The following is a 27,461-nucleotide window of genomic DNA, read 5'->3' on the forward strand; positions in this document are numbered from 1 at the left end:
GAATTGCAGCTGGCATTGCTTGGAGTTTAGCTGCTCAACCATTCCTTGGAAGAGTTTATAAACATTTATAAAATAGTGTTTTAGTCCTGTAACACATCATTTCTTCACATTTTTTCATGTTGGTGTGGCATTTGGAAAACTCCTAATAACATGCACCATCAAAATGTGATGCAATTTTGTGTCTTCCAAAATGACTTAATGCTGTTGCAGCTTCACTTAAAGCAGCCCCACCCAGGCAGAATGACAGCAATCTGCATTTCAGAATTAAAATTCACCATCACTATAAGGCACAGAGTACTTTTTAAAATGAAATTGAAGCCTGACATGTTCTGTTCCATGGACAGCTGAGGAGCATACACAGCATTTAAAAACCAAAGCTGTGCTCCTGTTTCCCACCCCCTGAGCAGCTTTCCTGCAGTTCAACACCACAGACACAGCTCTAAATTTCCTTTTATTCATATCTTCAACCCCATTCTCCCAAGAGATCCTCCCAGAACTTTACTGTCCTGAACATTAAGAGATGTTTTGTGTGCAGGACAATCACCCAGATTGTTGGATGAAAGTTCCAGGAGGTTCAGTTCTCTGTTTCGTGTCCAGTTCAAAACTCCTGTGGTTTTAATTTAACAAATTGCTGAAGGCCCCTCTCTCCTCAGATATGAAAACCCATTATTTGCAGCATGCAGAGCACACAGCCCAGCTCCAAGGCTCCCAATGATCTGCTTTAGTGACTGAAAGCTGAAAACTCAGGGTTTTTAGCTGCCTAATGACTTTGCCAGCCTCTCCCCATCCTGAAGCCAGGAGTTACAAAGCATCCCTTGACTCAAATCCCAATTTTGGCCCAATTTACAGTTTTCAAGCTCACAGATTTGATACTGCACTGCCTGAGTATGAATGCTACAAGTACATCATAATTTGTACATTTTGAGATGAGTTCTGATGAGAAGCCATCAAAAACCAATTAGGAGTCCTCCATTAATTTTATTTCACCACCTGGAAACCAAGAACTGTTCTATAACCATCATGAGTGTTAAAAGAGAGAATCATCACCAAAATTGTGTCTTTAAGGACAGATTTTTTTAAAAATAAAATAAAAACCAGGCAGCAGACATCTGAAACCCCAGAATCTCTATTTGTGACCAAATCAGTAATTGAATCCTTAATACTGACATGAAAGGGATAGAAAGGTATAAGTTAGCACAGAACATGAAATTCTCAATATTTTATACTATTTCAAACCAATTGTACATTGTGAAAGATCCATTTTTTGGTTTATCTTAGGGGTTACCAACCCTCAAACTCAAAAATTCATGCTGAAGACAGCCTTGAAGCTCTGGGCAAGTCAGACCCCTCCTTTTCCACTGCAAATTCTCCTGCTGAGCCCTAAACACCCACATAAAAAACCAACAGAAGTAAAGTAGTATCGTGCTCTTTGCCAAAATTTAGGAAAAAAGGGGAAAAAAAAGAATGGAGGAAAGATGAAGCTGAGGAAAAGGAACTCTGCCAATTCAGCAATGCAACACTTCAGCACTCACATTCTCTAAATAAAACTGGGGGACTTGCACCATCCTCTGAGGTCAACAGCTCTGAGGGTGCCAAAAATAGAGGCTGTGATTAGGAATGACATGGAGCAAGAGATCATCTGAAAGGTCTGCCTAATCTTTGTCTCTCTAGCAAGAATATTTTGATATCTCTCTCAAGAAAGGGGCAATTCTATAAAAGAAAATAACTTTTTAAACATGCACATGTGTAGGATGGTATTACTATTTTTTTTTTTTTTTAGATAGATATATGCTTATATCCATGTTGCAAATTTTGATTCTGGCTATTTTTCAGCTCATTCATACATCTGTTATGAACAAATTTATTTTTGAGAGCTTGTAAAGAAAACAAAGTAACAGCCAATGGAATCTCAAAGGAACCAACAGCAAGTGCATCTCTGGAGTAAATAAAATCTGCTATTATGGTCTTGTCACAAATTCCCAGTCTTTTAATTGCCCAAATTTACATCTGGATATTTAGATTTACTTCAAGGTCATCTACCAGGTATTAGCAGGGTTGGGAGCACATCCCTGACCCTAACCCAGGATCCAAGGCTGGAACACCATTTCCAGGCAGGGGAGGTGCATTGGGATGTCACAGAAAAAATGGGAAACCATTCCATCAACCCATAAACATCTGTGTGTGCACAGCAGCTGCAATTCCACCAACCCATGAACATCTGGGTGTGCACAGCAGCTGCAATTCCATCAACCCATGAACATCTGTGTGTGCACAGCAGCTGCAATTCCACCAACCCATGAACATCTGGGTGTGCACAGCAGCTGCAATTCCACCAACCCATGAACATCTGGGTGTGCACAGCAGCTGCAATTCCACCAACCCATGAACATCTGTGTGTGCACAGCAGCTGCAATTCCATCAACCCATGAACATCTGTGTGTGCACAGCAGCTGCAATTCCATCAACCCATGAACATCTGTGTGTGCACAGCAGCTGCAATTCCATCAACCCATGAACATCTGTGTGTGCACAGCAGCTGCAATTCCACCAACCCATGAACATCTGTGTGTGCACAGCAGCTGCAATTCCATCAACCCATGAACATCTGTGTGTGCACAGCAGCTGCAATTCCATCAACCCATGAACATCTGTGTGTGCACAGCAGCTGCAATTCCACCAACCCATGAACATCTGTGTGTGCACAGCAGCTGCAATTCCACCAACCCATGAACATCTGTGTGTGCACAGCAGCTGCCCAGTGCCCAGTGCCTGTGGCTCCCCAGGAAAGCAGCAACTCAGAGCTCACCTCAGCAACTTTGGGAGGGACCCCATCCCCCAGAACTTCCCTGATGAAGCACTGCTGGGTCATATAATAGGAGAGGCCACAAGTTCTCTTGAAAGCATCTTTGAGCCTCTTCAGTTCTATGTCTGTAACTGAGAACAGAGGAAAGAAAAAACAAATTGGTCAATAAAGATGTTACAGAAAGATAACAGCTCAAGGAATCTCAAAATCCTCCACTCCTTGCGTTTGCCTTCACAATAAAAAGACACCAAGAAATTAAATGCATGATTTCCCCTAAAGAGTGGGAAAATGAGATCTAATCATCTAATCTTGCTTGAAAAGAGAGAAGGGAAGCAGACCTGTGGTTACCATCAATGGCAACAACTGCTCACTGCTAAGTTTCCTGACTACAATAGTGGATTGTAATTTGTTCTAAATTCAGCACCATTCTTGTCACACAAAGGAAAATGAGGCAGCTTTATGATCAATTTTGCATTGCATGCAAGCCAGGGAAATTATCTGCAACCAACAGTGGTGAATATTATTAAGAGCAGCATCTTTCAAGCAGTTCCATCTATTAACCAGTCTGCCTTTCTGTATTAAAACAAATAAAATACTTTATCACCACAAGCTCATGAGACAGCACGGTGAGGTGTGGTTTAATAGGAATAAAATGTTGGACTAGATGTAATTCTTCCCCCAAGATCCCCTTGCACAGCCAAAATCTGCTTGCCAGCTACACCTGTTCAAAGCTGTTCACACCTGCAAAGGTGGAAAATGTGATGAGATCCACTCACCCTGGCCTGGGAGCTCCCTGGCAAGGCAGATTTCACAGGCACAAAGCAACTTTCTAAGAAAGCCTTTGAGAAGGGAAGGATCTCGTGGAACAAAACAAGGCCTCTGTCCAAAGCCAGGCTGCAGGGAATGGCACAGGAGCCCTGGAAGCTCCTGAGTGGTGCAGAAAAGGCAATTTCCCATGCAGCAGCCCAGGGAGATGATGCTGCACAGGGGAGCTGGGGCACTGTGTTTATAGCAAGGCATTTTCCCTACCCTGCTATCACAGACACAAACAACACTGCCATGGCCAAAGGCTTGTGGAGCTTTTTGTCAGCCAAAATACAACAGAGCACTTGAGGGCTTCATCCAGCACTCAGTCAAACTTCTGCTTTTCAGTTAATTCATTCATCAAAAGCAAAAATCAATCCTTAAAAGTAAATCGCATTAAAACATTCCTCCCTAATTTTAATCCAAGTCAACACTGAAACAGATGTTAGCTCCACTTAACAATTGTGTAAAAACAGAAATTGGGTTATATTTCCTCTCAAATTATATTACAGATTCTGGATGCTTCTAACCATAAAGAAAAAAAATAAAAATCAAAGTATCTGAGAGATAAAGCTCAAGTGTGACCCACACAGCACCAGAGCTATCAATTAGCACAGTGGTGATTATCATTAGCACATCTCTCCTTTGACTAAACCAGCCTGCTGTAATTACATGGCAGAGCAATGCTGGTCTCATTCTGTTACCTGGCTTTTAAGGTGTTTAAATTCCATTATTTCACATTCACACATCCCAAAGCAGGAGGACATGGAGGGAGGTGCTTCACCTCCTTTCACCTTTGAGCACAACCAGGCCCAAGTCACATTTAATGAGTGTTGGGATTGCTCAGGGATCATGGAAAGGGGAAACTCCTGGATCTGTAATTTGGGCAAAGCAAACAACCTGGATCCTTGACTAGATCCAACAGGAGTTCTGGGATGGAATTATCCTCATTTTTTGCATGGAAAGGGGAAGCTCCTGGTTTTGTAATTTGGGCAAAGCAAAGCCAACAACCTGGACCCTAGACTAAATGCAACAGGAGTTCTGGAATGGAATTATTCTCTTTTTTGCAGGTTTTATATGCCTGCTCATGCACACATATCTTTGACAAAAATAAACTCTGTCCTCTGGTTTCTTCTCTCTCTCTTAATTCTTTAATGTCCCCACCATTTCATCCAATCTGGTTTGGGGTTATTTGGCAGAAGTTTCTATACAAACATTGGCTAAGTTGATGCTTGGAGCACCCTGACTGCCCAGTGTGCACTCCAGGCAGTGCTCAGGAGTAGGAAAATGCCATATAAATGTATCTGCCATAATCCATGGAGTGACTGGAGTGCCAGCCAAGGTGAGGAGAAGGCTGGGAACAAGACTTGTCCTGCAATTCTCCCAAGACCTCCAAAAAGAGCTGCACCACCAGTGTATTTAACAGGGATGATAACTGATACTGTCAGTCCATGGTACATTTCAAAAGCAAATTATTATTGCCAGAGCCCACTCAGTATTATTGTTTGCATACAGAAACTACAAAAAAGGTCATGGAATAACAGGCAAGGTAATTACTTCCATTCCTTCCCCAGGAGCCATTCAAATGACTGATGCTGCCCATTTAAAATCATCTGCAAAGCTTTGTAAAGATAAGTTCATTATACATTTAGATCCATGCACATGAAAGTACAACTGAAATGAGCAGAGTATAAATCAAAGATATTATCAATGTTTACTATGAGTCTGGAAGGCAAAATATTTGAATTCAAAACCCCAACACCAAAGCACCAATTATTCAACAGAGATAGAGCACGATGGCATTTTGAGAGAAAATAAAACTAAGTCTTCAATTATTAAAGGAACATTTCTCGAAGCAATACATCTATTACTATAATAACTATAATAATTTTAGAAATTAGAACACTCCCATCCCCAGAAGCTGCCTTTTCCCTCTCAGTTCCACGAGCCCAACACACAGGAAGCAGCACAGAACACAGAGGGGTTTTTCATGCTGCCTTTAGACACCAGCCTGTCTCCTGCACTGTTTCCTCCACTGACTGCAGTCCTTTCATTAGGAATATTCACTTTTTCCAAAGGCACAGATTCCCCAAACACTTCCAGGAGCCAGTTGTCTACAAACACCTCTGAGAGGAGCATTCCCAGGCTGCTGTCATTAGAACAGGAGACAGCACTAAGGCTGCACCCCTGTTGGATTCACAGCCTGACAGGGGAAAACACACCCTGACAACTTCCCAGGAGCAGCCTGAGGTAGTGAGCACGGCAAAAAGCATCTTCACATCCCACCTGCCACTACCAGGTGCCACTACCTCAGTGTTACTGCAGGGAGAGTGACTCAAAAGGAACAGCACATCTCATTCCTTGCACCTCCAGAGCACACAGGTGACCTTTGGACTGTGAGGCTGCTTCAAGGTAACAAGAGCAAGATTCAGTCCTTAGATACTGTGTGATAATCCTTAAAAATCCACCTGCCCATTTCCAAACACCACCAGGTAACAAAAGCAAGTTTCAGTCCTTAGATACTGAGTGATAATCCTTAAAAATCCACCTGTCCACTTCCAAACACCACCAGGTAACAAAAGCAAGTTTCAGTATTTAGATACTGAGTGATAATCTTAAAAATCCACCTGCCCACTTGCAAACACCACCAGGTAACAAAAGCAAGTTTCAGTACTTGGATACTGTGTGATAATCTTAAAAATCCACCTGCCCACTTCCAAACACCACCAGGTAACAAAAGCAAGTTTCAGTATTTAGATACTGTGTGATAATCTTAAAAATCCACCTGCCCACTTGCAAACACAACCAGGTAACAAAAGCAAGTTTCAATCATTAGATACTGTGTGATAATCCTTAAAATCCAGCTGCCCACTTGCCAACACCACCAGGTAACAAAAGCAAGTTTCAATCATTAGATACTGTGTGATAATCCTTAAAATCCACCTGCCCACTTGCCAACACCACCAGGTAACAAAAGCAAGTTTCAGTACTTGGATACTGTGTGATAACCCTTAAAATCCAGCTGCCCACTTGCAAACACCACAGTGAAAGCCAGTCCCAGGCTGCCAGGGTGCCCGTGGTAACTCTGCTAACACAAAGCTCCTGGGCCACCTCACCTGCAGGGTTTCCAGCAGAGCTGCAGACACCTGAGCAGGAGCTGAGTGCTGCATCCAGCTCTGCAGGGAATATTGCAGCTCCAGTTTGTTTAATAAAGTTTAAATGAAACCGCGCAACCTCAGCTAAAAATGTCACCCTGCTCACGGGAATTGGAACAAACCTCCAGCTCACCAGCTGCTGAGGGTATTTTTAGTTTCCCAGTGTTACTTAAACTTCAGGCTGTTTATGTGGATGTACAATTCCACATTTTTTGTTTTAATTCCCATCTATCCAGGTAATGAAATGTGCAGTGCCTTCCAAACCCGGCCCCTGCTGGGAACCACCTTGCTCTGCTCTGCTTTCACATATTTGTTACTAAATCATCCTGGACTTTTCCTTTTGGACTAAAACTGTACCTGAAGCTCAGATTATGCAAGTCCAGCTCTAGATTTAAACCTTGTTTTGCTCCCCCAGTAAAACTGCTCAGACTAAGCTGGAGGAAATCAACCCTTCCAGTGGAGCTTTGCAAGTTCTGCTGCCACATTCTCCCTTCATTTTAGAACCTCTGTTCACTTCTGACTTTTTCTTTTTTTTCTTTCCACATCCTGTAGCTCTAATCCCACCCCCACCTTCTGGGAAGGTTCTAAAATACCCTGTGAGCAATGTGGGGTTTGGGGTACGGCATCACCTCTGTCCCCTCCAAAAATCCCACTGAAAGGACAATTTTTGAAACCAAAAATGGGCAGCAAATACCTGGCTCAGCAAAAGCTGCTCTGCTGTTACCAGGCTGCTAGTGAAAATTATTAAGAGTCATCATAAAAACATAACTGCATGGCTAAATACAAGTAATATTGATATTTTTGCTTTTTCATGTCCTGTTTTGGAAAAAGAGAGAGGAGAAAATGGTTACATCAAAGCCAATTCCTCACTACTCAAAGTACCTACACTGCATATTTTGTGATACTTCCTCAGAGGCCTCTGAATCTGAGCTAAGGTTTGCAAAAATTACCTCAATAAAGTGTTTTATTCAAATACTGTAAGAAGGAACTTCCTTAATTACACGTATTTTTATGATGTAACTATTGAACAAAAGGAATATAAAAACTTCCACACTCCACAGTCTCTGCTTAAAGGTTAAAAGGAGTGGTTGGCCAGGCCTAGTGGAGTTTTTACAGCTTAGAACAAAAATATGATACACCTTACCTGTGACACATGCATCAAGAGCAAGCACAATAAATGTATTTAAAATTCCTATTTAATATTTATTTGCAAAGTCAGGCCAGCCACAAAACCACCTTCCCTTACAACACGTTTCCCCCCATCCTTCAAAATTCTCAGCATTTCCACTGATGGAAAATGCTGAGAAACAGAGGCTGAGAGCCAAAGCTCAGCTTTCCACAGGAGCCCCTGTCTGTGCAGCAAAGGTGACAAATAAAACATTGGAACTCTCAGTTCTGCCTGAGCCATGCAGACACTGAACCTGTCCATGCCTTGTCTCAGCTCTGAAATGGATTGAAATTCCAGCCTGCATCACACAGAGGGGTGATAAATGAGCTAAGATATTGGGTAAAAGCACTACAAGCTACTGCTAAAATGCTGATTTAATCAGTGGAAAGGGCAGAACTCCAAGTGTTTAACTGAGGGGAAAGTGGAATTAATCTGTCCTGGCTACTATAAACTGACCAATTAACATCAGGTAGAACTAATTGGACACAGAAACAGCTCCAGAATCACAAGAGCTCCCTGCAAACCATCAGTGCCATTAGGAACCACAGCAAAAAGCTGATTTTGTCCCAAGAGCCTGAAATACTTCACTTGACTACAGGAAAATAAAGGATTTCTTCTGGCTCACAGGTTCCCAGCACAAAACCCAAACCAGCCCAGCCGAGGGAGAAAACCACGATGTATTGAGAGTGCTGAAAGCCAAAACAGGAAACAAAACATTGCACAAGCAGGAAGAGAAAACACAGGATAAGAAGGTCAGGCAAGGTGAAGGGTCAAGAACCTTCGCAGCTCATCTGACTGAAGCACCGGTGATTCCTCCCAGAAATGGAAGCATCAAAATGCCCCAAATACCCTTCAAACACATCCCAAAATCTGAATTTCCAATGTCACTACTGGGTGAAAAGCAGCTTGCTAAGTCAGTGCCTTAAAAAACAAAATCCCACCAGCCCTGCACATCACAAGTGCACAAAGCAAGCAATCATTTGCAACCATCAGCATAACATTGCATTTATTCTTCACTAAAAATAACCAAACCTGAATTCTAATAAAACTGACAACTTGCTCATCCTTCAGAAAGCAAGGAAAAAAATCACCTGTCTCGAGTTCTTCCTCACTTCCAGCTCAGGTTTTTTCATGATTCCAATATTTTGATTTTTAAGTGACAATTTTTGAGGTTCCATATCAAACTCACAGGGCATATAATTCTCTAACCAGACAATTATCTTCCCTGTAATCACTCGCTCAGTATTTCCCTTAGGAATCTTCATCCTAGTTATACATGGAAATTTTATTACTTTTTTCATTAGTCTTTATTGTGACTTAATGGCTGTGGTTATGAAGTTGTCAAGAACCAAAGCAATTACTAAAAAGCTTCAAAGAGGTAAAATGTGCGAGTGAAAGTAAAGTGTGTTTGGGAACAGCCCCAAATTGGAGGAACCAACTGCAAAATCCAATTGAGATAAATGAACCAGCTCTGACTAAAAAGTCAACCTCCACACCCACACACCCTTGCTAAAAAGGAATCCATTTGGGAATATTTTGGGAGAAAACACAGACTAAGAATTCCTGCCTTCCCTAATGGAAAAATGAGCCCACTCCTAAGGAATCTTTCATGGGTGGAATATCAGAAATGGAAGCACTCAGTTCTCACAGGGCACCTCCACAAAGGCTTCACACATTTACCAGCAACAGCAATTTAAGGATAACAACACCATGGTTTGGGCATTTTAAAAAAATGGAATTATTCAATCCAGCTGTATTTTCTTCCTCCCACCTATGCTTTGTTTCTGGTAGCAGTGGCTCACCCTGTGGATAAAGCTTTCCCTGCTTCCACCAGACCTTCCCCAATGCATATCAAAGGTTTTACATCTCCTGAGCAGGCACTGCAAGGAGATTTAGTCATTACAATAGCATTTGCCAATTTTCTGTACATGAACACTTAGCATTTATGTGATGCTTTTAATCTTCAAAGAGCTTCCTCCTCACAGTTCCCATTCCCAAAACAATGCCAGCATTCCCAGCCTGGTTTATCCTTCTCTATCTTCATCAGGGCATGGTGCTGTTTGGATTAACTCTTCCAGAAAGCCCAGTGTGGAGAGCAACTGGTACATAACAGCCAGTGAAGAAATAAAAATAAAAAATAAAAATAATAATTATAATAATGGTAAATAATAATAATAATGGTAAATAATAATGGTAAATAATAATATTGGTAATTGTAAATAATAATAATAATAATAATAATAATAATAATAATAATAATAATAATAATAATAATAATAATAATAATAATAATAATAATAATAATAATAATAATAATCCCCCCACTATCTGAGCACGGAAATCTTATTGGCCATATTTTAATTTAAGGAGCTCCCTGGTCCATCCATATGAGCCATGGGATAAACCTGAAAGAACCTGAAAATTCACAAAACCTTGCAGATCAGCAACATCTATTTTAGCATTTTTACAACTGTAAATTGAAGCCCAATATTAGGGACAAATAGGGATTCCTGTTACCAAGTAAAGAATTGGTGAACTCATTCTCCAGGAGCAATTCCCAGCCCTGGATCATCCCTGGATGTCACCTTTCCCACCCACAGGAAAAGGGGGCAAGTTTTAAATGTTTTGAAATGGTTTTAACAGAGCACACATCACCTCAGAGAACTGAGAACCCTGAACTGCCCTCCAAGAGATAACAGGGCCTAAACATGAACCAGGAGTCTGGAATGTCCACTGAGCTCCCAGGATGTGCTCTCCCTTTGCTCTGCTGTACCTTCAGAGCTGTGGTTTGTCCATGATTTCCCAGGTGAATGTTTTAGAATTAATGCTTAGTCCTGTTTAGATTAGAAATTTAACTCTGCTTTTCTGAGCTGTCCCTTCATCAGTTTTCCTGGCAAACACACTGAAAGTTTCTGTTGTTATAGGTGAGCAGAGCAGCTTCTGTCACAATTCAAAAAAGCTGCCTCTGCTTTATTACCACCATGAAAATCATCGAGACATTTATGCTTGTTAAGATTCACAAAATTACAATATAAAACTCATTTCCAAGAAATAAACACCCTGCTCAAATGAAAAGCAAGTGCCAACCATGGAAATGCAAACACCACATAAGGACCGTGCTACAAAATAAATTGGAATAGAACAAATATTTCATATCCTGTCTCCCAACAGTAGCAAAGATACTAAACACAGCTGTAATATGAATTGTTCTTTAAATAAAAAATTATAGTCTAAGCCTGAAAGTTAAACAGCAGCTACAACTTCTACACAGGAAGGCAGAGCTTCCCATCACCTTCAGTGGGGATGAGAGGCCAGGAAGGAGCTCTAACTTGGCATTGCTGGCAAACTTTGGATCAAATGTTCACTCCAGGGTTGGCCTCTGGCAGCTGAAAGAGCCAACTCCAGTAAAGCACAGCACTTACATTCTGTGACACGAATAATAAGAGATTCAGAAAATATTTATACATTGCTACATCTTAATTTCTGAAGTCAGAGGAAAAATATGACTCACTTGAAAGTCAAGTGCTCTGGCACAAACCCTCCACACGTGTGTACTCATATGGCCAAGAAAAGGCTCTCTGCTTCCAGCCTCCTATTCCCAGCTCCTGGGACACCTCTGTCTAAAATATCACCTCAAACTCAGCTGTAAAGGGAACATTCAGTGTCAGGTCCCAGATTTCTGTCTCCTGTGGCACTGTTACAAACACATAATGACAAGCTTGATATCCAACCTGTGAAAGGCTGAAAAACACCAGCACAATCACAAACACAGCCACTGGGCTAGGGAGGGAAGAAATGAAATAAAAACCACCACGTGCTTAGTTCTGGGACCCCATTGCATGGTTGGTAGAACACCAAGAACTGAATCAGAGCTTTATTTTTTGACAGACAATAGCAAACAATTAGCATTACTATTTCCCAACTCCATTCCCACTGCTGCATCTCCTGTTAAGAGAACCCTCAATTAACACCCCAGGATTCATATTTAGGATTACCCTGGCAGGTGCCATGCTAGTTTTACATTAGAGAATTCCTCAGTGCATGTGAAAAATGCGGATTTTATCATTGGCTTTTCGCAAATATTCAAATGAATATTGTAAGTGTTGTGTTAGAAGGTGATGCTGTATTAATTCTCTTAAGTAGTGTGTTAAATATGGTTTTAGGTTATAACAAAATGTTAAAATACAAACTGTGCTATGTAGGATATTTTTTTTAATGAAAAGACTCGCAGTGAGACAGCAGCCACAGGACACCTGAATCTGACAGAGAAAAAGAATTTATTGTGTTTTCTTCTTATCAGAAGAAATGAACTTCTTCCCACCTCGAAGGCACTGTTGGGATTCAGAGGAAGAAGTTGATGATGACCAGACACAATCCTGTGTTTGAATGGAGTTTATGCATCATGGATGAGCTGCATGAATATGCAACAGGTTGTTCTTTTTGAGGGTTAATCCTCTGTTAACGTGGATCCTTTTAAATCAGGTTTGTGCTGTCCAGAAAAAGGTACCCAGACTGTCCATAACTCTTTGACTCTATTGTCTCATATTGTCCTAATTCAAATTGTCCAAATTATTATTGCTCTAACTGTATCACTATTTGTATAACCATTTGATTACTATTAAAGTTTTAACATTTTAAAAACCAGTGCTTGGCGTTTTCCACAGCATTCCTGTACATCCTCCTGAGGCTCTCCATGGAAGGATGAACCAGCACATTCAGAGCACCCTGGAACAGCTGCATGGCTCTGAGCAGCCTGCATGGCTGGGATGGCTCCAGTTCCAGAGACTGCTGTGACCCCCTGCCCATTGCCCCAAAAGGTGTCACAGTGACTCCCACCAAAGAGCCCCAGTGCCTGAAGAGAGGCAGCAGCTGGGATCTCTGCCTGAATCCCTGAGAGACTCACAAGATATCCTCAAGGACATCACAGGCTCTATTAGCAGCACTACATTTGCATAATAAATTATGAACATTTTATGATTCTATATTTATCAAATATTTTCTATTCTGCTTTTTAACCTCTATCCCTGTAACACTGTGGCCTCTGCAGATATTTATCCTGTGCTCTGCACTGGAATTGGTGCATGTTGTGGTTTCTTCCTGCTCTGCCCTATCAATGTTGCAATCTACTCACCATTTGAAAAATAACATTACTTCTCACAGCACATTTCCACCACAGCTCTCTAACCAAGGTGATCAGAAGACAACGCTGAATTGCAGGCAACAAAAGAACTGGGGAATTGGTTAATGGCAAAAAGAGCAATTCTAATTCTTTAGGCAAAGACAAATCATGGTGGTGGCTGCAGGATTGGAAAACAGGCACCAAAAAGTTCTGCCATTACTGTTCCACTGATAAAAACCCTCCCTAAACCCTGGCACAGCACAGACCAGGCTGCCCTGACTGCACCAAGTGCTGCTCATTCATCCCAGAGCACGCCTCTTTCAGCTCTACAAATCCACTTTTTCAATTTTTAAACTGAAATCTGGGATTTAACTGTACCACATCACAAGGGGAAACGTGCTAGAAATCCTGACAAGACTAGGAAATTTCCAGAGTAAGATTTTGCTTCTGGATAACACCTAACAGCTAGAAACAGGGATTGAAAAGAAGTGCTTCTTCAGCCCAAAATACATTCATGATGCCACATTCAAGTTCATTTTTAGAACAAATTCAATCTGCAAAACTCAAGTTCTCCTAATTACTATCCCAATACTTTCAGTTCTTTTTCCCCACATCCACAGACTTATTCAATCTGGTACTTCCTGTTCTGTTTAGGGCTCTCTGTGTTTCTTCCACTTTTTTATTTCATTCAAGGTCTCGGAATTTTAAAAGAACAAATTTTGCAAACTAACGGAGTAAAATTCATCATCTGAAACAATTCCAGCATCTGAAGGGAGCTTACAAGGAAGCTGGAGAAGGAAGGACTCTTCATCAGGAACTGTGGTGGTAGCAATGAACTCCAACTGGAAGAGGGCAAGCTCAAATCAGACAGAAATTCCTGTTAAAATATTTCAGCTCAGGAATCTGTCACAAACCCTGAGCACTGCCATTGTCACCAGATTTGAGATAAGGAACATCCATTCAAACACAAAAGAAACATAAGCATCCATTCTATATTAAACACTTAACATGAAATTAAACTGAGTGGATGACAACTGAAAGACCAGCTGACAAAAGGAGAGACACCATGTGAATAAAATCACTGGTTTTGAGGAAATATTCCAAAGGGCTTGTAGTAGATTTTATTTCCAAAGGATGAAGCCTACATTTTTATACAGAATATAATTCTCTCCTATTTTGGCCCAATGACATTGCCTCTCATAGCTTGTGGGCCCAATTCACACTCTAAACTAAGTGAAACAGCTTCAAAGGATTTGGACATTTTTAAAAATATCACCCAAATAAATGGCAGAGATTCCTTTTGCCTTTGTAGCTGCTGCTGAAGCTGGCTCAGAGCAGCTGCCCCTGCCTGGCCCTGTGGCTGCAGCTCTGAGCAGGGGAAGTCAGAGCCCTTGTAAGGTCCAGGCTGTCTCAGGAACTACTGAAAACCACCCCAAAGTCACAAGCACAGAGTCTGACACAGCCAGGCCTCCCTTCTGCCCAGCCCAGTGCTCCCCCTCCAGGGAGGGCAGCTCCTGCTGCTTCTCCAGGAGCATCCCTGGCCCAGCACCTCAGCTTGGCACAGAACTCCTGGCGCTGGGCACGGGAACCCGAGCACCTCATCAGCCTTGCTTTGCCCCAGACACACCCAGGGAAGCCAGGTCACCTCAAAAGCACCTCCTGTGGGATGGGAGAGGCCTGTCCTGGGCTGGGACAGGCAAAAAGGAGATTGAAACACCCTGGAGATCAGGGCTGTGGCTGCACCTGCCAGGTGGCCCCAGCTGTGACAGGTGACAGCACTGTCACAGTGACTCACTAGGAACCATTGCAGCAGTGCCACACCACAGAACATTTGTATGGCAAATAAAGCCTGGGCACTACAAACTGCCTGGTTAGCCCTTGTCCAAACCCTTCTCAGCCAGCTCCTCTGATTCAACACCAAATAAAGACCCTGTTGCAAATGTTACCTTGTTTTTATAAGAAAAATGGTTCTGTTCAACTTTTAGATTATTAAAGCAAGAGCCTCACATCTCCAGGACTTAGGCACATGCCAGTAATACACTAAAATAACTAAGGAACTTCCTTTAATTCTAATGAATCAATTAATAGATACATAGAAAAATTCTGATTGATTATAACTGACATCAGTTTTTAAGCAGATTTCGTGAACTACTACAAAACCCCCACGCAGACACATTTATTGTCAAACCAAGGCCTGAACTCAGTTTAGAGCTATTAAAAATCAGAAATGCAGAAGAGATTTGACATCAGGTTAATAAAGCAGCATTTCAAAGTGATGCACTTTCCAAACCAGCCCCACCTGCAGGGACCATGGCAGCCCTGCTCAGCTGTAAACACAACCCCATAAAAAATCCCCATTTCTCTGAGGTGTTCAAATTCATTACATAAAAAAAGAAATGAAAACTACTATTAGACAGCTCAGCTGCAAACATTAAAGCTACACAGCCTATGAGATGTGGAGTCATCACTAACAAAGGTAAGGTGTCCCTGAAGGAATCACAAAAGAAAATGTGCATTAGGATTTTGTCACTCTTTTTAGGCAAGCAGGGAATTTTATTCCAGTAAGTGCTAGCAATAATCCAGCATTCAAAGTTTGGTGAATTAGGCCCTTTCAAACTCTTAGGCAGAATCTACCTAAATGGATTTTTCTTCTACATTCATCTTTGCCCAAAGGCTTCATTGTCTCATTATGTAAATGACCTTTTCATATGAAAATTAAATGTTAAAGATGCTTTTTGTAGTTCTTCAATACTGCAAATATCACATGGACATTCACAATAATTCAGACTAAGTACAACTTATAGAAAAGGCACCTGCTTCAAGGAATGGAACAAATTAAGAAATAACTTGGTTTTAAATGACTAAGAATTGAAAGTCTTAATTAGAATTAACCCACAGAACTTTCTTTTCTATACAGAAACTCAAACTAGGAAACCATCAGGCAAAGAGGAGCCCTGAAGGAGGCCCTAAAAACCCCGGCTGGGCGGGTCTGCTTTACACCAGGCTTGGAAATAACCAAAGGCAGTGGGCAGAGCAGCTCTGCTGGCTGAAAATGCCACACTCGTCCTACCCTTCCTCCATCAGCTTTCTGCATGCTCACAGTATTTACAGCTTCTTCTTGGACCAGAACAGAGCAGGATTATTTTAATAATAATTAATAACTAAGTTATGAAGATGTCATGAGAGCCCTGCACTCATTAGACCTCCCATAGAAAAATGATTTATAGCAATTCACAACCTAACCAAGGATCACCCCATTTTCAGAAGACAGTGACACTTTTTGAGTGACAGATATTAGTAACATCAGGGTTTTTAAATACAGAAAAACCCTACCCAGTCCTTCCTCAAAGCAGGAGTTGTACAATAATCCTAATTTAGAGAATTCAATAGACACTTCATGCCTCACCTCATCACATTACTGTGTTCTTTTTCATTCTCAGCCTTGTCATCCCTTCTGAGGCCCGTTTTTTGAATCTGATTTCATTTTCTTGAGTACTAAAGCACTGAATGCCTTGCTCATTTTATGAAAGGAGACAGTGGGCTGAGTTCCCTTGAGCAGAGCAAAGGGGTGAGTGAGGGTTTTCATTCCTGCCACAGAGCCAGCAGCCAGAAAGCCTGAAACTGTTACAAGTCAAGTAAACACGATTCAAAGTAGTCCCCTCTTATTTTTTTTTCTTTCACATTTCATTAGAGATGCTTCATCTCACACTGAACAACTTCCTAGTTTCTATTTTTGTCCTTTTGGTTTTTTTTCCCTCTGTAGGACACTGTCAGGTAGATTTAGGACTTCATCAAAACAAGACTTCACAAAATTCAAGCTGAACAGAAATATTTTATAGAATCTATCAGGTTGGAAAGTATCTCAGGAGGTCACTTGGTTCACCCTTGTGCTTGAAACTGGGTCAAGGCTGAACTCAAACCAGCTTCCAGAGGGTTTTGTCCAGGCAGAGCTTGGAAATCTCTCAGGATGAAAGTTCAACAACTTTCTTGGGGCATGTGTATTTAAAAAAAAACCCTGATGTGGCAGGAGGAAAAACCAGAAACTGATTAGAAACTATAAACCAACGAATGTCATTGATTAAAATCCAAGAAATAAAGCTCAGGTTTATGACCTGGGAGATACACAGGCATATAATCTATAATCCAAATAAAGGTTTGGAGGACTCAGTTTCAGTCTACATCAAGATAAGAAAATGTATTACATACAGAATAGCCTGATAGAGGTCTTTTCACTTATATCAAGATATTTAACACTCAAAATGAGGATTTGTCCAGCTTATCCAGTGACCTCCAGCCCCATGGCTGGAATGATATCTATTTAAACTCCCCTGGCAGCTTTCCTGCCTGCTTTGATTGGAGTCTCCAGTAACTCGCTGACAGGACAGAACTGCAGCTAATGTTGGGAGCCTGCTCCTATTTAGGGACATGATTCACCTGAGAAGTGAGAAACCAGAGGATTCCCAACATTTACTGAATCATAATTCAACTTTTTGAGGGTTTTTTTCTTTAAGATGATCACATTTTTTCTTATTTATGAAACACCTATGTTCTTAAATCCTCTTTTCTCAGACTTGCATCACTCCCTGCACTCTCAACACTTGTGCAATCACCAAGTTTCTGCCGTGCTTGGGAACCATCTAAGAATGACTAAAAACCTCCTAAAAGGATGCAATCAGCTCCCACAGAACCACAGCACTTGCAGCAGCCTAAGCAGGAGGCAATATTTGCCCCTAATTTGTAAGTTTTCAACTGGTATTTCATAAAGAGCCTCTAAAGACCACAAGAGGTACCTCAGGAAAGGAAATTTACCGTTAGCTGACTTCAGTTCACTCCACCACGGTTCCTCATTTCCAATAGGAAATAACGTGGGGAGTCCTAAGCAAGAGGCTGAAACCCCCTGAGTTCACTTCCCTAAACTTGGAACCTGAGGTAAAGGAGAAAGTGGTGGCTGCAATTCAGCACAGATTAGCACCCAAGCCTCTCCCAACACCTCAGCTACAGGGAGAGGGGTTTGGGGGTGCTGTGGGTGAGAGGCTGGACAAGCCCTGGGCCCTGGGCTGACCCCACAGCGTGGGCAGCAGAAATGGGGGATTCTGCCCTCTCCGGTGGGATCCCCCCAGCCCTGAGGGGCAATCCAGAAGGAGCTGGAGCTGCTGGAGCCACTCCAGATGATCAAAGGGATGGAGCAGCTCTGCTGGGAGGAAAGGGTGAGGGAATTGGGATGGTTCAGCCTAGAGAAGAGAAGATTTGGGGTGACCTAATTGCAGCCCCCCAGTACCCGAAGGAGCTGGCAGGAAACACAGGGAGAGACTTTTCCCAAGGGCCTGGAGTGCCAGGACAAGGGGAATGGCTTCCCACTGACAGAGAGGGGGTGACATTGGATATTGGGAAGGAATTCCTCCCTGTGAGGGTGGTGAGGCCCTGGCACAGGCTGCTCAGAGCAGTGCCCAAGGCCAGGTTGGAGCAACCTGGTCTCATGGAAGGTGTCCATGGCAGGGGGGTGGAACAAGATGATCTGAGGGGATGATCTGATCCCAAACCAGTCCGTGACTCTAAGGAGCATCTTCTCACCAGTTCATGGGAGTTTCAGTAGAATTCCCCCAGCCACTCCTGCCTTTGAAATACGTGTCCAGCAGAGCCTGCTGAGGTGCCCTCCCAAAACAAGCACCACAACTGAATGCCAGAGTTGTGAAATAATTACTGCTCTGTGAATTTGAGCAGCCACTTGCAGCTCTGCAGCTCTATAAACAGGAAGTGTGAAGCTCTGCATTCATACCTGCTTTCATCATATGACAGAGCCCTGAAGCCATCAAATACTGGCTGACATAACAAGCCTCACTGTAGAATCTAGACTGTCTCCACAGTGGATTCTATTCATTCTGATAGCTAAAAAAAATGGCTGAGAGACTTCTAGGCATTTTCAGCACATGCCTCTGAAAGTCAAGGCTTGGAAAAGCACAGGTTTGTACCCTTAGAAAATAACATATCCCAAAGAACCTTCACCTCCCTATCATGGTCAAGCTCTGCTTTTCAGCTATGAGAGAAAACAAAGCAGAATACTCTCCTTCATGGAATACAGAAAGAAGAGAACAAACGACTAAAATGGTTCCCTGACCGTTTTTCCTAAAAGATGGCTGGGATTTAAAAAGTTAATTTTAGAATCTGGAGCAATAAAAAGCAGTTTTCCATGGGCTGAAGGGCCATGGATTTGTCACCAGGCTGAGATCGACAGCCTCAACTAGATGATGATATATTTGCACAAGTTTTCCATCATCCTCTTGTCAGATTTATGACATCTGTACGCTTGAGGATGTTAATGATCAGACACCAGATATATTTGTCTTGATTTAAATAAAACAAATGTAGCTATTTTTCAAATTCAATCAAGACACAAAAGGTCATTAGCAAGATTTATCCTCTGCCCATCACACATTAGTCATTGCTGCACACACTCACCAAGCTCCTTGTGGGTTACAGGGGGTTTTTGTTACTTTGGTGTTCTCCAGTTGGTGCCATCTCAGAGACACACAGCCAGCAAAGAAAACTGCTTCAAAAACCACCATGCCATGAACTCTCCAGAGGCAAAACCTGTGGAACTGATACACCTGCAAGTTTTGCCTTGCTGTTAGCTGGCATTTTAACTGCATGCACGTTTTCCAGCACCAGCACTGTTTCTGTGCTTTCATTTTGCTCTTTTTCTCAGAGATCACTGAGCACAGGACCAAACACAATTAAATGGATTTATCAGCAGTCACTCATTTCTCCAAATTCTATGCTCACTGACCATGCTGATGTGCATTCATGAAACAAAAATGTTACCTTACTTTGAGCAGAAGGAAAACTCTGCCTTCCTCTCTGGCCCAAATCTGACAGATCCATGATTATGCACCAACGTTTCTTTTAAGTGGTTCCCTGACTCAATATTTAGCATAGATAATTTAGCTGGAAATGGCCTGAATTATACCTGCTTTAAGTAGCATTCACAGAAACTTTGACTACAGATTCTACAGTTTCATAATTCACAAGTACCTACATAAATTTATGCTCAGACTACGATTATCCTCTCAAAGTTACTGAAGCAGAACACATTAACAGCCACTGGAAAACACAACCCATAGGGATCTGAAATAAACTGACCACCAGTACCACACAGGAATCTCTTTCCTAGAATTCTTATTAAAATATTCCATATACAACACAGGACAGTGCAGGAGCTAATACAATAGATAAAAGGTTCTTTTTTAAATTAAGTTTTATTGGCCCAAAGACAGCTCTTTGAGGAACTGGGTATCAAGACTGGCAGAGGAGAACTAAGGCCAGAGCACCCAGCCAGCCTGATGGACTCAGTGCTAGGAGAGGAGTGGGAAATCAGGAACAAACATTGGAAAATCCACCAAAACAAGAGCTGGCTGACTTGCAGCACTGCCCTTAGCAGAAAATTGCTGTTGGAGCTTAAGGCTAAGAAAAAGGCAACAAGCTCAAGAGGCACAGTACCAGTTCATGCCACCTCCAATTCAGTTTGATAAAATAACTGGCAATTTTATGCTCAGTTTGGAACAAAGCACTTCTGACTTCACCTCTAATGACCTGCCCAAGGATTTCATCTCCTCACAAAGGATCCATCCTCGGAAGGAGGTCTGAGGGGTCAGGAACAGCTCTCCTCACTTCTCATCTCATACCTTTTCCACAGCAACACCACTTTGTGCCTCTGGCTACTATAAATAAGATGACCACAATTGGCAAAATTCATAAAAAGAGATGTCTAAAATAGCATCCTGCTTTCCACTGCAGGCAGGTCTCAGGGAGGCTGGTGACACTCCTGTGACCTGCACTGGTGGGCACAGGACCCATCCACGGGGCCACGTCACCACAGCAGGGTCAGCTGCCTGTGCCAAGGAAAAAGAGGAAAATAAAGCAGCAGGACTGTCTCCTGTTCAAGGGTGGGAAAGGCCATCAGCACCAGGCCGCTCTGGCACTTGCATCTCCTTGAACAGCAGTTACATTTTAGCTACAGTTATTTATATTGTGAGCCTTTAACCACAACTCCCCTCACCTTCACAACCTTTGGTTACTACCAAAATGGAATTGCAATAAGTGAAACTGCTTAAAAGTCAGCCTTATTTTCTGAAGCTGACAGGAGCAGCATTTTTTCCCAGATATTGTCAACAACTGAAATTCAAATTGGTGACTCAAAAATACAATCATAGCATTCTGAATGATTAGCACAAATACAGGTAACCAGTAATGATTGCTCATAAAGAATTCCCAGCAGAAAAATCAGTACAAATACCACCTAATACAAAACTTTCTCACCATTTAAGAACCAGGAAACAGTGTTAGATCTAACTGGAGATAAATATATTTGATTTTCTTTTTTTAACATTTACGTTCATCCATTATCTCTGCTTGTGTCCACAGAAACGCCACAAGTACCAGCAAGGTTCTGTGGAAGTAGGAATGGTCTAACAAATAATGTTTTGATAACTGGCCTGATTTATACATACAGTGATTCACTGGTTAAGTAAACAACATAGTTATTTAGCAAAACATCAATTTATAACAGAGTGCCTAAAACAACCTTCCTGGTCTCCTACAGAAAAACAGTATTGAAGGTCTCATATAGAGAAGAAAAACATCCAAAAAATAACAAAGAAAAGTATTATATTCACTGCACAGAAATCATTTCTTATTACAAAGAAATCAATCTTACTACTTATGAAGCATCCAGATCAAGTGCCTTGATTTTGAAGCAATGTAAGAGTTTAAATGTAACTTTAAAATTCAAAACACTTGTTTTTTCTTATTTAGGAACTCTGCAATATACATTGTGACCAAATGACTGTATTCTCCACCAAACAGCTTATTTCAAACACTCCCTGATATATTTAACTTCACACCTCTACCAAGCTGCATTTATAACTCCAGCTCTTCTAAAAATACGTGCACCAGAGCTTTCAAAGACTTCCCATACTTTCACTAGCAGTGAAAATCCTTCAGGGCTGTTATGTTTAAAATCTGTAACAAGTGACTTTGAATCATACGTTTGTTTCTCCTGCTTGACACTACGTTGCTCCATTTCCTATCTGACATGGCATCCCTCAGAGGCTCCACCAGAAAAAAAAAAAAAAAAAAAAAAAGAAAATATTTAACAAAAACCCCATTTCACGTCAATTTGTTTCTTTTTCAGTTAACACCCAGCGGTTCCTCCCAGTTCTCCCTTATCACTCCTGACATGCCTCTCACAGACAAGCAGGAATAAAAAGGGCAGCCATAGACTGGCTCGAGCTTATGAATTTTATCAGGGCTTTAAATATCAAACAGGTGAAGCTGCTTTACCTACGCCGCATCACGTGAAGGCACAATAGGGCAACAATTACCAACACCTGTCCTCCCTGCACAGCATTTACAGCTGACAATTCCTGTCCCTCTTTGTCCTTGGACTTGGCTATCGGTTCCAGAGCCAGGGAGCTCCCAGGGTATAGCTTGCCGTCGCCTTGGAGCCCTGCAGCTGCGAGCGTTCACCATTCGGCTTGTTTATGTTTTCCCTTCGCTAGTTGCTCTTTAAATCCTCCGGGAGGACCCTAAACCGGGCTAAAACAGCGACACCGAGCCCGAGCCACGCACGCCACATCCATCTTGCCATGCGGAGCCGCAGCTGCGTGATCCCCGAGCACGGGGAGGTAAACACGAGGAGCGGGAGGGCCGGCGGAGCCGGGTGACAGCCCCGGCACACCGCGATCCCAGCGCTGCCCGCCCTATGCCGGCCGGCCACAGGCGGAGGCCGGGCCGAGGGGCGGCGGGGAGGGGACGGCACCGGCGGCGGGCACCGGGCCCTGCCGGGGCCGCCTTAAAGAAGGGGAGAGAGATAAATAAATAAATAGATAAGATAAATAAATAAACGACGGGGCGGAGGGGCGAAGGCAGCGGGGAAGGAGCCCCCGAACGGCGCAAGTGCCTCCGCGCGGGGTCCGTCATGGAGGTGCCGCCTCACCGCCCGCTGGCGGGGGGCAGCGCGGGGCCCCCGCACCCCTCCCCGCCAACCTCCACCCACCCTCCCGTCTCCGCCGCCGCCTCCCTCACCCCTCCGCAGGGCCTCGTCGTAGCCGAGGAAGCCGATGCGGGACTCCTTGGCGCCCATGGTGCCGCTCAGTCCATGGCCGCGGCGGCGCCCGCCGGAGCCGCTACCGACGGGGGAGGGGGGGCGGGGCCGCCCGGGGGGGGCGGGGGGAGGAGGAGGCGGCGGCCGCGCGCCCGCCCCGCCGCCGCCGCCGCAGCCTCCATCGCGGGTCACGTGGGGCGCGCGCGCCGCGTCACGTGGGGCGCGGGGAGGCCGGGGCCGGGCTGTGATTGGCCAAGGCCGAGCCCCCCGCTCCCGCCCGCCCGGCGGCGCCGCCGCGCGCCCCCTCAGGGGCGGCCGAGGGGGAGCCGCAGCAGCACCGGCGGCGGCGGTCGGGGGCTCTGCAGCGCTGCGGCCGTGCCGGTGCCTCCTCGGCTCCGGGTTGGCTCCGCGGCCGCAGAGGAAGGAGGTGTGACGAGGAACGACCGGGTTCTGCCCCGGCACAGGCGCTTCGGAAGGTGTCGCTTGCGAAAGCTGTCAGCGCTTCCCGTAGCGTGCAGCGGCGAGTGGAGAAAGGCTGCGGTGCGATGGGGCCCCCGGCGGAACAGCCCCAGGCTCGCTCCTGTGGGAGGGTGAGAGTCGCAGCACCCTCAAAGTGCACAGAGAACAGCCCCCTCAATCCCCTCGATCCTCACAGGGGATCAGCCCCTCAGCCCCCCAAAAACTCACAGGGATCATCCCCTCAATGCCCTCAAACCGCACAGGGAAAAGCCCCTCAATCTCCTCGATCCTCACAGGGGATCAGCCCCCTCAAACCTCACGGGGAACAGCCCCTCAATCCCCTCAGATCCTCACAGGGGATCAGCCCCTCAGGCCCCCAAAACCTCACAGGGATCATCCCCTCAATGCCCTCAAATTACACGGAGAATCAGCTTCTCAACCCCCCAAAAAATCGTAGGGGATGAGCCTCTCAAACCTTATGGGATCAGCCCCTCAAACCTCTCAGGGAGAGCTGCCCCCTCAGCCCCCTCAAACCTCTCAGGGCACGGTGGTTCTCCTCAAAAAGTCCTCTAAGTCACAGGGCTGCAGGCATGGGGTGACAGTAGGAGGTTCCTGTTCCATTAAAATGTCTTTTCACTGTCTGAAACAGAAACACGGGCTGAATTGTAAAAGGATCAAAACCACCCCTGCCCTTTGCTGTTCTCCAGCATGTTTGCTTTTAGTATTCAGCCCAGGACTGACACAGAATGGGAGGATTTCCCAAATGGCTTTGTTACAACATTAAGCCTGGTAACCTACCCTGGGTCACTCCCGAGCAGAAAATAAGGAGTTTGAAAGAAAACACTGATTTCTAAGGGCAGCTTGTTCCAAGGATTGTTCCTGCCCTGAAACAAAGCCTGTGAAAACACCAGTTGCGAGTCATTCCCTAAGTTACTGTTTCCGCACGGAGTGATCTCGCCACATCGGAGCTGCAGAAAGGTCAAGCCGGAGTTGCTTTCTCGCTGATGTAAGTTCATGCGTAGGTATTTTTATAGCAAACATTCCAAACAAATTTCATATCTGATATGCAAAGCCAGGAATGCTGCTTACAGAGACACGGGCTCCAAGGCCAAATTTCTCCTCATGTAATCCAAGTGCAAACACACTACAAATGAAATAAGCTCCTTAAAGCCTCCTTGTATCTTTTCTGAATTTTTTTTTTATCTTAGATTTGTGGCATATCGAAAAAAACCATATCATTTTCAAGCATAAAATCTGCCTCAAAGGGACCTTTTACCTCTCTTATGAGGATGAGGGGGAGAACTTAAGCGATTTTTAAAAATATAAATTAAATTGGTGGAAATGTACTTCACTCATTAGCCACTGATTATGTATTTATCATTTAAAGGGTAAAGGTAAATGTAAAGGTAGCAGAGGAATAAGAGGATATAAGCTGCCTTGATATATATATAACCTCTTATTCCTACCCTACCTTTACATATCTCTTCTCAACATAGTTCCTCACCAAGCAGCTTTCAGTTTAGATACAAAATGCACTCTTTACAACATTTGAGAATGAATTCAACAAACATGGCAACGTGTCAATCAAAAGCCTAAGTTGGCACTACCAGAAACAGCTGGAGAAATCTGTTTTATCTTGTGATTAAGAGAAAGATTCCATGGCATCCCTAGAACCATGCTCTCTTTGTGATGGATCCCTTTCTTAAAGCATTAACTCTCAGCTGAGGAGATGGGGTTTAATTCCTGACTTTTCTGTCGTGTTCCTGTGTGACCTTAGGTCCAGTAATAATATTTTAATGTTTTGGTTTCTCCTCTGAATTACAAAGATAATGACCGAGTCCCATTTTGCCTGGAAGGAGCAGCACTGGGACCCAGCCAGCCCCGAGCTGGCAGAGCAGTTAGAGAAGGCAATTAGAGCAGGAGGCAGCTTCAGTGCTGGGGTAAGGCAGCTCCACACCAATTCCTGCTGGTTCTCAGGCCAATTTCTCCATGACTCTTTATCCTCAGGCTCTTGCTAGAGAGCAACAGCCAAGCCCTGAGCACCAAGGCTCAGCAGAGCCCTGCCTCAACACTGCCAGGCCTGTTTTGTCTACACCCAGCAGTGAGGGACCCTGCCAGGACAACTCTGACCCGATGCCTCTGCAGCCACCACAGTTTGCAAAATTATTCCATTTTTATCTGTGATGTCAAGACAGAACCTCTAATTACAGTTCACACAAACCCCGCTCTCAGCAGTAGAGATTATCAGGCAGTATGGGGGGTTTAATGACAGCTAAATTATGAAAAAAATGAATGACTGAAATTATAATTTCAAATCAGATCCTGCCACCAGGTTATAGTCACAAACAGCTGACTGGGTACTTGGTGCAAGTGAGGAAGCAGAACCCTCTATGAGGAGTTCCTTCCACTGTGGGAAGGAAAGGGGATGGAGTGATGGTTCTTTATAATGGCTAACACTTCCTATTAACCAAAAACCCAGACCTCTTTCCAAAGAAAAGCTATGACCCTTTAGGAAAAACCCAGCTACAGCAGCATCCCTCATGTCCCAGAGGTACAGACAGTGTCCAAGAACCAGCAGAATTTTGTCTGAAGAGCACTTCAAAATCATTTACTGGATCCATTGTACACACGGTGGCCGGCACCAAATTTAATCACAGAGATACTCTGGGTTGGAAAGCCAGGCTGGAGGCTCCCGATGGCAGTGTCTTTGTTCAGATTAAATTAAGCATGTTCTCAAAGGCACTGAAGCAAGAACCCAGAGATAAGGCTGTGTGTGCTAACCCTGGATTAGATCTGGCAGTAAGTTTTTGCTGAAGCCTTATTGGGGAGCACAGGATTAGATGTTGCTGCTATTTAAATGCTGTGTCAAAGGTAAATCAAATTAAGATACAGCAAATTTAGGCTTGCATTAGATGAATTGAGCTCCTCTCTTGTCACAGAGAAGTGCTACGTATGCAAATTGAACTGGGCACGTGTCCTTTGGATTGCTGGAATTTATTTAATTATTCGCTAATCAAAAACTAATTCACAAGCACTTAGCAAATATCTTTAAGTGTCTCTGCATCGCTGTCAAGGATCTGAGGCAAAGCAGGTATTTAGTGCTGCACAGGAGCAGCAGCAGCCTGGCAGCACAGCAGCTGTTGGGCTCTGCCAGGCTGCTGCAGTCCAAGGCTACAGGAACAGGGGAAATCCACAGCAGGACCTGCAAGGAGAAGGGGTTTGGAGCTGCCCTGGGAAGGCCTGAACTCCAAAGGGATGAGCCAAACAGCAGAGGAACTGCTGCAGTGACTCAAAACCACTTCTGAGAACAGCGCTGGGAGGCCTTAGGATTTCCTGATTCATGTTCACTAAAACAGAAGCCAAAAATGCAACTTTGTTGCCAGCCTCCAAATCTGTGCCTCTTGCCCCAATACCTGTCTCCCCACCCTGGGATATTGTTATTTTTTTAAGGACTGCTCTTGGCACTGGACAAACACAGGACAAGTTTTACCCCTTCCTGCTTCAGACAGCCCTGACAGGAGCGTGGCAGAGCACATCCCAAATATTTGACAAGAGTAGAAAGTGGGAGAGAGAGATCAAGATGCAATAAGAAGATTCAATCAGGTCTGCAGTGGTCAGAGCTAAATGGCTTCATATCTAATTACAGTGAACTGGTGAATGAGAAAAACACCCCAAATCATTATCTGCCAGTCTGATTCTGATGTTATCAGAGAGAGAGGAACTACAAAAGGCTTCCTCAGAGAACAACAGAACAATATTCAAATTTAAACTTCTATCACATCCCACATTTTCTAGGAAACAAGTGGCTTAGAGTGGTAGCAGAGGGTGACATTTATATGAACTCAGGGGGAAAT

The 27,461-nt window shown here is 43.7% G+C and overlaps 1 protein-coding gene across 6 annotated transcripts in view; it reads right to left on the minus strand.

Moving 5' to 3' along the window:
- Window positions 1-23,377, minus strand: part of USP32 (ubiquitin specific peptidase 32) — a 65,563-nt gene extending 42,186 nt beyond the window's left edge. For 3 of the 6 annotated variants that reach the window (XM_071448115.1, XM_071448111.1, XM_071448110.1), the window contains exons 1-2: window positions 23,130-23,377; window positions 2,807-2,934 (exon numbers count right to left, since the gene is read on the minus strand). In XM_071448115.1, the coding sequence (XP_071304216.1) occupies window positions 2,807-2,934; window positions 23,130-23,187 (186 nt within the window). In that variant the 5' untranslated portion in view covers window positions 23,188-23,377. Of the gene's footprint in view, window positions 1-2,806; window positions 2,935-22,385; window positions 22,823-23,129 lie in introns of those variants that run through there. The other 3 variants (XM_071448112.1, XM_071448113.1, XM_071448114.1) reach the window with 3 other exon arrangements.
- Window positions 23,378-27,461: the final 4,084 nt, after the last annotated feature.

The sequence above is a fragment of the Agelaius tricolor genome, unplaced genomic scaffold, assembly GCF_023055355.1.
Source record: "Agelaius tricolor isolate 1412-34295 unplaced genomic scaffold, bAgeTri1.0.p SCAF_25, whole genome shotgun sequence".
Taxonomy (NCBI): domain Eukaryota; kingdom Metazoa; phylum Chordata; class Aves; order Passeriformes; family Icteridae; genus Agelaius; species Agelaius tricolor.